The 12,293-nt window shown below is 31.9% G+C and overlaps 1 protein-coding gene across 2 annotated transcripts in view; it reads right to left on the bottom strand.

Annotated features, from left to right (window-relative positions):
- scn5lab (sodium channel, voltage gated, type V-like, alpha b) overlaps positions 1-12,293 on the bottom strand; it is a 143,337-nt gene that overhangs the window by 48,881 nt on the left and 82,163 nt on the right. For both annotated transcript variants that reach the window (XM_059525275.1, XM_059525274.1), the window contains 2 exons: positions 8,607-8,780; positions 7,347-7,703 (listed from right to left, as the gene is read on the bottom strand). In XM_059525275.1, coding sequence (XP_059381258.1) covers positions 7,347-7,703; positions 8,607-8,780 — 531 coding nt within the window. The remainder of the gene's footprint in view (positions 1-7,346; positions 7,704-8,606; positions 8,781-12,293) is intronic.

Below are 12,293 nucleotides of genomic sequence, written 5' to 3'. Positions count from 1 at the left end.
AACACCTTAGCAACCACTCAGAACATCCTAGCAACAATTCCGAGCACCTTAGCAACCACTCAGAAAACCCTTCAACCACCTACTGTAAAAACCTCACATGCACATCTTAGCAACCACCTTGCAACCACTAAAAAAACCTTAGCAACTGCCTAACAACCACCCAAAACACCCTAGCAACCGCCTACTGTAGAAACCTCCAGGAACACCTTATCAACCTCCTAGCATCAACCTAGAACATCTTAGAAACCTCCTAGCAACCACCAGTTACACTCTACCAACCACCTATTACAGAAACCTCCTAGAACACCTTAGCAACTTCCTAATAAACACATAGAACATCTTAAAAACCTCCTAGCAACCACTCAGAACACTTTAGCAACCCTCTATCAATCACCCAGAACACCCTAGCAACGACCTACTGTAGAAACATCCAAGAACACCATAGCAACCTCTTAGCAACCCCCTATCAACTACCCAGTACTTCCTAGCAACCACTCAGAACACCCTTACAACCTTTTAGCAACCACCTACTGTACAAACCTCCAAGAACACCTTGGCAACCTCCTAGTAACAACCTAGAACATCTTAAAAACCTCCTAGCAACCACTCAGTACACGTTAGCAACCCCCTATCAATCATCCAGAACACCCTAGCGATGAACTACTGTAGAAACCTCCAAAAACACCTTAGGAACCTCCTAGCAACCACCCAGAATACCATAGCAACCTCTTAGCAACCACCTACTCTACAAACCTCCAAGAACACCTTAGCAATGTTTAAAAAAAAAAAAAAACTAAACAAACAACCGAAATGAAGTGAATCCATCGAGATCAAATGGATTTAATTTTTAATGAACTGAATAATCTTAATGACCGTAAAGAGTGAGCTGAAATATTTTGATGATGTTATATAACGTCTCCATGATATATGATTGTGGTCACACAGGCCAGATCCCGTGTGTGTTTTAGATGAAGTCCTCATTCCCCCAGGACGCTGTTTCCGCGCTACGCTTCATTAGCTGGGAAGGTGACGCATCTAAGCGAGGATTATGAGCTGGGTTTTTCTCAGCGCTTCACCTGCCCACTTACACACACTTCAAATACACACAGAGCGAAGGACTTGTTGTGTGACGCAGAGGATCCATGAGCTCGTTCTGCAGGTATCTGAGGTGCTGCGTGTCTCACATGCCTCGATGAGAAACACAAAAGCGCTCCTACACTGACCCGATGCACCGACCACGGCCTAAAAATACAGCATTACCTAAGCGGCATTATCATATGCTATCTCTGATGAAACAACAGGTGTCAAATGTGTCCATCAGTCAAAGGCTGAAGAACAGAAAGAGCAGAAACATTCTCCACACAATACACAAACCTGACTTATTTTACAAGTGTTAATGCTTTCATTCAGAAAGGATGCATTAGATTGATCAAAAGTAACATTTATAATGTTAAAAATGATTTATCTTTTAAATAAATGCTTCTCTTTTGAACGTTCTATTCATCTGTGAATCCTGAAAATATAAAATGTATCACAGGTTCCCAAATATTTTGTGCAGTACAACTATTTGCAACGTTGATAATAATTTCAGCTGCACATCACGGAAATAAATTTCAGTTTAACAGATATTCACATAGAAAGCAGTTATTTTAAATTGTAATACTATATCACATTTTTACTGTAGTTTTAATCAAATTAATGCAGCCTTGTTGAGCAGAAGAGACTCATTCAAAACATGTGTTGTGATAAACTGTTATGATAAAAAAGTCAGTTAAGACAAAAGTGTCTGCTAAAAGAATGAATGTAATTTTTTTAACATCAGGTCAGCAGCAAAACTACCTTCAAAGTGAATAAAAGTCATACAATTAATAATAAACTATAAGAGAGTCACTGTGTTTGTGTTACTTAATTTGATGAACTTCAAGATCACCACTTCACCACAACCCGCCAAAATAAAAGTTTGGTTTAATTTGTAGAAATATGTTACTTCTGCACAGTAGAATAAACTTCTCAAAGTTAAAATAATAATAATAATAATTTATTTAAACACACAGAAACTCCAGTCTTCAATGCAACCTGCCAAAATAAAAGTCTGCTCTAACTTGAAGAAATTATGACAAATATATATTACTATTGCAAAGTAAAATGTACATTTTAAAGTACTACTACTAATAATATTTATTAAAACATTATTTTTTAAAGAAAATCACAAAAAAAATCTTTTTTTTTTTAAATAAATCTGCAAAAATTAAAAATAAATAAATAAATATCTTTATATTATTTATATAAATATAAATAAAAAAAGGAATGGTCACATATTCATTTGATTAAATTGTTAAAGATAAATAAATAAATAAATAAAAATTTATAAATTAATTTGATTATGACTGTTTTTGATAGTATATTTATATTTTACATTATAATGTTTTATGCACCCATCATGACAGGAAAATAAACCACTGTAAACACATAAGGGTGCAGTCATGCAAAGAAAAAATACCAATAAATAAATAAATTTAAATATACTATAACTATATATATTTGGACATAAATCCAGCACTAAAATCTCTGAACAAAAATGTTGTCTATGTTTACATATAAACATAATGTTACACTTCCGTCTCTGATAATCATTTCCAAACATTTCCAAGCAAAAAGTAAAAAGCCTGACCCAGAATCCAACTTTACACCTATTTAAGATATTTAACCAGCAGCTAAAGTGTGGAATTAACCAGAAGCATTCACACACACACTCACACACAGCTGAGGAGAGCTGAAACCCCAGATCCTGTTACACACACTATCTAGACGTGACAATCACAGGCAGCTCATGCGATCAGCCGGTGAACAAGTGTTTTCTCCCTAAAAGGCCAGGATGATGCTGACGAACACTCACAGCAAACACTGGCTGTCCACTGAGACAGACATGAAGTAAACTCTTACGTTTCTCAAACACTCACTGAGCTTCAGTCTAATGAATGACATATAAGGACGATCAGGACTAAATATCACAGAGACTGAAATTGGGATTTTTTTTTATTTTTTTTACCTGTTGCTTCTCAGGCTGGGAAGTCCAAAAAATGAATTAAAAAATCTTATATTTAGCAGTTCTTTAAAATCATTAATAAAAAGTGGAAACAGAACCAAAATGCAAGTATTGCATTTAACTAAAACTGAACTGTTACACTGAACTTTCATTACTTGAAATACAACAAATGCTAAATTAAAATTCCCATGTATTGGCGTAAAAACACAACAAAAATACTCAAATTAAGTAAAGTTAGAGTTAATATAAATAAAACAATTATATCAAAACATATATTGGTATCTCATTGATAATAAAATAACAATAAAGGAGGGAGGCATAAACTTATTTGAAAGAAGTCCCTTCTGCTTAGCAAGAAGCAAAAAATACAGTAAAAATTGTCAAATATTATTACAATACATAATAACTGTTTCTAATTGTAACATATTGAAAAATATAATTTATTTCTGCGATCAAAGCTGAATTTTCCGCATCATTACTCCAGTCTTCAGATTCAAATGATCTTCAGAAATCATTACTGCTCGAGAAAATCTTGATACATTTTATGTTTCCGGATTCACAGATGAGTTCAAAAAGAACAGCATTGATTTGCAATAAAAATCTTTTGAAACATGCAACATGCAAATGTCTTTACTGTCCCTTTTTATCAATTTAATGCACAATGTACATTCTGTATTTATGGCATGTGTGTTATGATTCTTAAAGCATTGCACTGCAACAAACTACAAACATCAAACTCTGCTGAACTCAATTGTGAGTGTCGTTCCCTCAGTAGTGTGCTCTACATCAGTTACTCGTGAGGTTCAGGACAGTGCATTGTGTTTTGGATCACAGTTATGGATTTGTCAACGCAACCCAGATCTGATAACATCAAATTTCAACTCTCCAGTTACTCGGCTGCGCTTTGAATAATTCTGATTATCCACACAGGTGCATCGATCTCAGCGTGTCCATTTCCATCTGGAGTGATGAAGGACTCCAAACACACACTAACACACACACACATGCTAAGAATAGGCTGCCCTGATCTATTTACCTGAGCTTTTACAAACCCGCCCAGAATCAGCGGTACAAACAGCAGCTCGCTCACATTATCCGGCTGTAATACCTACAGGAATCCGGTGAACGTTATTCACATCACACACACTTCAGACCACGTTTAATGACATAAACGCTTGAATAATTCTGCGTGAATGACCATTTAACGCACTACAGGTGTACTTCAGCCGTGTTTGATCTTTTGGCCGTTCATTCACATACAAATGAAGATTTATGAGGGTTTCAGTGGCTTTCTCACATTACAACAGCTAAGACAGACGGCATGATGGCATTTCAAAACCCTGAACAAACACATGCAACACATAGCTTTTAAAACATTGTGAAGAAATGTCCAGGTCATATTTCATTCCGAAACAAAAAGTCAGAAATTATGTTTTGCATAAAGAAAAGTAAGCTATTATTATTAATATTTTGTAATTATATGCATGAAAATTTCCCATAAAAACACATCTCATTTACTATAATGCAGTGTAAAAAATAATCTTTTTCAGATGCATTAATTCATTATTAATTTTAAATCATTATTAAATAAAAGTTTATTTAAATAAAAACTACTGTGTACTTTAATTAAAAAAATTTAATTAAATTAAATTAAATTAAATTAAATTAAATTAAATTAAATTAAATTAAATTAAATTAAATTAAATTAAATTAAATTAAATTACACCGCACAGACAAATACTGCATAAACAGTCCATTATTTATTCATCAACACTGCTCAGAATTAAACAGTCGTTTCTAAAAGTATTGGCAGTGACATCAATTTTGTGTTTTACAAAACCTGTTATTAATATGTTCTAGATTATATATCACTGCAATACTTGTATAAACAGTGTGAATGAACACCACAACAGCTAAACATTTATGTATATTTTAAGGATATATTCTGCATTTCTCTCGTCCACCAGTGCGCATAGATTTCTTTCACTAAACGTGTCACAATGTATTCTGGGATTGTTGCCTTTGCAAAAAAAATGCATAAACATCTTAAAATACTGATGTTTGATGCCTTAAAATACCACCTAGACAGGCAGCTCACTATATTTGGATCTCGGACTGAAAAATCAACGTGCATCTTGAGTTCAGCACTCAAAACAAATCAAGCACCGGAGCGTTTGCAATTCAAATGATTTTTGTGCAAATGTAAAACATATTACCCAGCATACCATGCATCACGCCCTCCTGCCCTTCTAAATTCTTCCACAGTCTCTAAGTGACCAGTCACAATGAGCTAAAAATATCAATGGTGTAACAAAGGTAACTATTTGACCTTTAACTGCCGTATGCAAATGAAATCATGCAGGAAAGATCGGGTCGCAATATTCGAGCAACGCCACGTATCCGCAGCCTTTCTGAAATGCAGAGATGATTCTTTCCGACCAGCACCAGCACAATCATTAGTCCGACAGCTAGGACGGAAAAGCCCTCATACCGACAGATACACAGCATCTCACATTTGCATGTGTTAATCGCTCTGGTGAAACTGCTTCCATCTGCACCAAACCCTTGCTTATGTAATATAAATATCTTCTAAACAGGCCCAGATGCAATCTGCACACTTGTTTTACAGCATGCACACAGTCTAGATGGAGAAATCTCACAGGATTTGAATTTGCAACTGAGCTCAGGGGTGATACTCGCATTTTTTGTAGGATAAAAAAAAATCTAAATACTGCTGAAAATACAGCTGCACATGATAGAAATAAATTATAGTTTTAAAGTTATTCACATAGAAAACTGCTGTTTAAAATTAGAAAAATATATCAAATTTTTACTGAATCTTTATCAGATAAATGCAGTCTAAATCACTGAACTCAAACTTTTCAATTCTGTAAACCTGTTCGGAGACAATCATTGTTTTTGCAATTCCTTTCGGTGCCACTAGTGATGCTAAAATTCCACATTTCTGCTTTAAACACATGCACAAACATTAAGGTTCAATCTTATGTTTGGGGACCTAGTGAGTTATTGAGATCAATTACCCATGAGCCACTGAGCCAAATAATTCACCCCAGACGCTCCAGGTGCAATTAGTGCACATGAAGATTTTGATTAAAAACCGTCCACTAAATAACAAATGTATCACAGGTCTTTCAAATAAACACATGCACAGAGAAATGACCCATTAATTACCCGAGTACACATTTAAATCAAAAGAGATAATTTTAATTACTTCATCCATTTGTGTTTTTCGCATCATTTTAATCAGCGAGGACGAGTTTCAAACAGAGTTCATGATGTAAGCGGTCTGAGTTTATCAGAGACGGTGTAAATATGACCCTCAGCAGCTTTTAGCAGCTATGGTGCTTTATGAAACATGTCTCACATGAGTGTTCAGAGACATTTTAAACAAAAGCCAATATAAACACACAATTACAAACCCTCCAGCATGCTTTCCGTAATGATCACGAACTGCCTGATTCACACTGTCCACGGGTCAAAAATGACCCGGATAATGAAGATTGCACTTCTTCGCTTTAAAAAAAATAAAAAATTATCCATAAACCTAATAATTTTTAAATATAATTTTATATATATATATATATATATATATATATATATATATATATATATATATATATATATATATATATATATATATATAAAGTAAATTTACCGTAATATATATACATTCAAAAATTACATGAAATAAAATAAATGTTAATTGAAATAAAAAAGTTACCAAGTCATTTCATTTTCATTTAGTTTAACTTGTTTAACTATAATAACGTAAACTAAAACTGAATAAAAATTTATAAAACAATTTATGTAATTATAAAGCAACAAAAACTTATTAAAACAACAAAAACACACAACAAAATTACAAAAAAAAAAAAATTAAAAACTAATTTTAACATTAAGCAGAAAATATAAAATACAATTTATTTCAAAATATTAAAATCAATCTATAATGGTCTTTTAATGATACTATATATATTATATATATATATATATATATATATATATATATATATATATATATATACATATATATATATATTTTTTTTTTCGTTAAAGTAGTTTTTAGTAGTTTAGTAGTAGTTTTTAAACCAATCATTTTTATATAACTTAAAGTCTTCAGATTCTTTCACTAAAATATGTAAAGCTGCTTTGAGACACAATGACAACAAAGAAACACCTCCAAAACCTCCATAAGATTCAGCTCGCTTTCTTTAAAAGGTGAAGGAGTTTTGAGCCGCAACAAGAAGCCAGTGAGAATAAAAAGAGCTCCAGCACTCACCACCAGGTTCCCGATGACCATGACCAGCATAAAGACCAGGATGCAGAGTGGCTGACCCGCCACTTCCATACAGTCCCACATGGTCTCGATCCACTCTCCGCACAAGACCCGGAAAACGATGAGGAACGAGTGGAAGAAGTCCTTCATGTGCCAGCGGGGCAGCGTACAGTCCCTGGAGATCTTGCAGACGCACGACTCGTAGTTCTTCCCGAACAGCTGCATGCCGACCACAGCGAAGATGAAGACGATGATGGCCAGAACCAGGGTCAGGTTCCCCAGAGCGCCCACCGAATTCCCGATGATCTTTATGAGCGTGTTCAGTGTCGGCCACGACTTCGCCAGCTTGAAGACTCTCAGCTGAGGAGAAGGGGAAGAAGAGATTTTTTCAGTGATATTCAATATAAAACGCTCATAACAAAGCAATGCATCTTGAAAATTCTGCTGAGTTACAAAAAAGGCCTGATATTACCTAACTGCATTATGCTGAGATATAAATAAATAAATAAATAAATACATTTTAAAGAAGCATGCAAAATTTTAATAAATACAGCACGTTTTTAAAGAAGTATTCAAAATTTATACAAATAAACAAATAAGCAAACTTTTAAAGAAGCACTGTATATAAATAAATGTATATAACTAAATAAATAAGCTTTTAAAGAAGTAGTCAAAAATGTGAAATAAATACATTAATAAATAAAAATTTTAGAAGTATTCAAAAAAATAAACAAATAAATAAATAAAAGTTTTTAAAGAAGCATTGTATTTAAATAAATAAATAAATGTATATAAACAAATAAATACTTAAGCTTTTAAGAAGTATTCAAAATGTTAATAAATGTATAAAGCTTTAAAAGAAGCATTGTATATAAATAAATAAATAAATAAATAAATGTATATAAATAGAAAAATATATAAGCTTTAAAAGAAGTATTCTATATGTAAATAAAGAAACACATTAATGTTTCAGTTGGACGTTTTTAAATGTTTCAGAACATTCAAAAAAAGTAACATTCCAACAGCGTTTGAAAATGATAAAACAGAATGTTCCCTGAACATTTCCATAACCAAGAAAAAAACATTTCTAAAAATAAAATTGGACTCTTTAATTGTTCAGAAATTACATTTTCATAACTTAATGAGAAAGCTAGAAACATGTTCGTTTCAGCTGGGATTAAGGGCTTTTTAAGAATTCTAAAAAGGACATACAAATGCACATGAATAGAACAATATTCTGAGTGAATCTGGAGCGTGTTTTACCAGTCTGAAGGAGCGCAGGACAGACAGACCCTCCACGTTGGACAAACCCAGCTCCATGAGACTCAGACTCACGATCAGACTGTCAAAGATGTTCCAGCCCTGCTGAAAGTAATAATACGGATCCATAGCGATGATCTTCAGAACCATCTCCGCTGTGAAGATGCCTGTGAACACCTGAGAAAGAACAGCAGCAGATTCACATTCATGCATCTGACAGATGCTTTTATTAAAGGGACTTGCATTAAATATCCATTTCAATATAATCCTCAGGGAATCAAATCCAATCAAACTGCTTGAGCTACAAGAAAAACACACACACACACACACATATATATATATATATATATATATATATATATATAGACTGGCTTGAAAAACATGATAAAAGTTTAGTGTGATATTCTTCACCGGCTGAGTAATTTAAGTTATAGTAAATCTTATTATATTAAATTATATTAAAATGATATTAAGCATTTTGAGTGCTTAATAGTCAAGCAAGCTTCATTTCTTTTAATTATGCACAATATACTTTTTCATTTATATTAAGTATATTTGTTCTACTCAGAGTTTTAATTGTTAACTAAAATAAATTAAAAACACAGACGGAAAATAGACAACTGGAATTTGTGAATTTCCAGTTTCTAAATTCCAGTTTCTACAATTTCTAAAACTGAAATATATGGAATGATATTCCGGACATTATTCAAAAGGAATTGCAAATTGTATTTGCAATTGCGTTTTCAATTTGTGGACGCATAAAATGTGACATAATCCAAACGCAAATGCAAATCGCTCATTACCGTTTACATTTTCGTTTAAGCGAAAGTCCGGGATATCATTCCATAGGAAATAAAAATCAGTTCAAGCTGAATCCAAAAATATGAAAAAGCTACTAAAACAAAAGCACATGACAAAAAAATAATAATAATATTAAATTTAGCAAACAAAATATATTTTTAATCTGCTCATTTTTATTGTGAACTAAAACTGGATGTGACCTCTTAATGTAACATAGATTTATTCATTTTTAAATTACATTTTCTTCTTAATTTTTATGTTCTGCAGAGTGCTAAATAATTATTGGCTGCTGCTGAAAGTATAATTAAATTATGCAAAATATTAAAAAAGCAAAGACGGAAGGGGCGTGGCATGTGTTGGCGGTTCGCTCTGCGAAAGCTGTTTGTTTTCTACAGCTGCTCTGTTTCTTGTTTCTGGGAGCCGTGTGTTTGGATGTGACTGTGATACGTGACACAGAGGACATCTGAGAGAAACACATCCTGTGAAGATGAGCAGAGCAGAAGAGCAGCCCCTAATTACTGCTTTAATCTCCCCAATAAACCCAGATCTGGAGGACCATCCACGTCCTCTGCTCGTGGAAACACGCTCTGCTCACATTTCAGCCCACCAAAAAAATGAATGAACGAATAAAGTAAATAAAGAAATAGGCAAGTCAATTTTTATAGCACATTTCATACACAGTGGTAATTTAAAGTGCTTCACAGAAAATTGTAATCATAAAAGGTTTAATATGAAATAAAAATACAGTAAATGAAGTAAAAGAAAATCCAGAAAATAATAAATGAGTTCAAATGAAATAATGTTAATATTATTATTATATTATTATTTATCAAATGAAATAATGTTAGACATTAAAAACACATTAAAATACGTAAATAATAAAATGAATCTATTTTTAGGCTTATTTTCATGTTAATTAAACCCATTCACCCACACATTAATTTATTTATTTTATCAATTAATTTTTTTTTTTTTTCTGGTAGTTTTCATTGCTCTCAACTGTGATTCTCATTAGATTATCTTTATTAAATGAGAATTTAAATGTTTAATATTAAATAGAAAATACAAAAATGAAAATGAATGAATAAAAAAAATGTATTAAACAACTAAATAAATACAACAATTATGTAGTAGTACAATAAACACATTAATTAGTAAATAACAAAATTATATAAAATTTTACCAAAATTAAAATGATGAATGGAAATAAAAAAGTAATTCAAAACATTAAATAATTTAATATTACATAAAACTAAATAACACAGATTTTACTTTTTGAACATGAGATTTTACATTCCTTTTTAGGAAATATAAGAGAAGAAACTCAAATTAAATCTTTTTAAAATCTCCAATGAAATCACATGAGAGCAGTTTCTTAACAAAGTCTCTGATTTTTCTCACATTTGACACAGTTCCCATTCAAAAGATGTTAACTAATTTCTCATAAAAACCTCCCAAAGTCAAATGATCTGAGCTGCAATCCACATGAACATTATGCCTCTATAATCTCATTGCATGAAAACGAATTCCTCCGAAGACATTTTTGGAGAAACATATGAGACATTTAAATGAAAGACTGCTGAGCTTTGAGCCAGAATCCTGCAGGTCTCCAGCGTCTCTCCAGCCGTCAGTGTGAGTTTTCCATCTAACACAGATTACAAACAACTCTGACCCGCTGGAGACACGCTAACACACACGCTAACACACACGCTAACACACACGCTAACACACGCGTGACTCACCAGAGAGCTGACTCACGACTGTCTGCACGTCTCTCTCTCAAAGACTAATGCTGCGTAAGCCAAACATCACAACTCAACCATTCACACCAACAGCATAATCCACATCTCATGTGTCTGTGAGCAATAAGGAAAGCTTAAAAATAATCTAAAAAAATTTGTTTCATGAATCATATGCAAAGTTTTTCTGAAAAAAATCTTCTATTCTGGTAAAGGGGAATGTCATGAAAACACAGTTAGGTCTAGTGGTCGACCGATATATCGGGACATTTGGCATTTTTCAAATATCGGCATTAGCCGATACGTTTTTTTTACCCTCGCCTTATTTGGAAAAAAAAAAATATATATATATATATATATATGCTTAAACGATTCCCAATGCACATAAACTTCCCAGAATACTTAATGTCCTGTTGGTTACAGTGTTTACTTCCTGTTTAATAAGATTTTTATTAAATATTTATTTATTTGTGAAAAATGCTTTGTCTTTTAATGTACAGGTATTTTTCACACAATTATTTTTAATCCATTTTCAAATGATTTCAAATTTCTTAAATATAAATTAAAATAAATACAATTATATTGGCTTTATATCGGCCATCAGCCACCCTGCTTTCCAGCCACCTCAGCTGTCAAAAAACACACATCGGTCGACCACTAAGCAGGTCACATTTAAAAATAAAATAAAATAAAATAAAATGATAAGTAGATATAGATAAGTTTCTTTAGATTTTATAATAAAATATTAAATGTTCTTGATAACCTTAGTGATATTCACATTTTAGCATGTTAAAAAATAATATTAATATAATAATTTTTGAAAAAATAATAATAAAACAATTTGGACATAAAGAAGAAAAATGTTACAATAAGAAAACCTTAAAAAAAAAATTTTAAGATGTAAAATGTATGGAATATATAACAATATGCAAAAATTATGCAATAACATAATTTTATTATTAATTTATTTGTATTTTTAGATCTTTCTAGGAAAACATTGTCCTCGTTGAATGTTAATTTATAGAAACACATTCAGGTCACATTTCATTAAATTAAATTAAATTAAATTAAATTAAATTAAAATAAAATAAAATAAAATAAAATAAAATAAAATAAAATAAAATAAAATAAAATAAAATAAAATTAAATT

The sequence above is a fragment of the Carassius carassius genome, chromosome 35 (assembly GCF_963082965.1).
Source record: "Carassius carassius chromosome 35, fCarCar2.1, whole genome shotgun sequence".
NCBI lineage: Eukaryota > Metazoa > Chordata > Actinopteri > Cypriniformes > Cyprinidae > Carassius > Carassius carassius.
The sequence above is the reverse complement of the archived record's forward strand: the minus strand, read 5'-3'. Positions and strand labels throughout refer to the sequence as shown.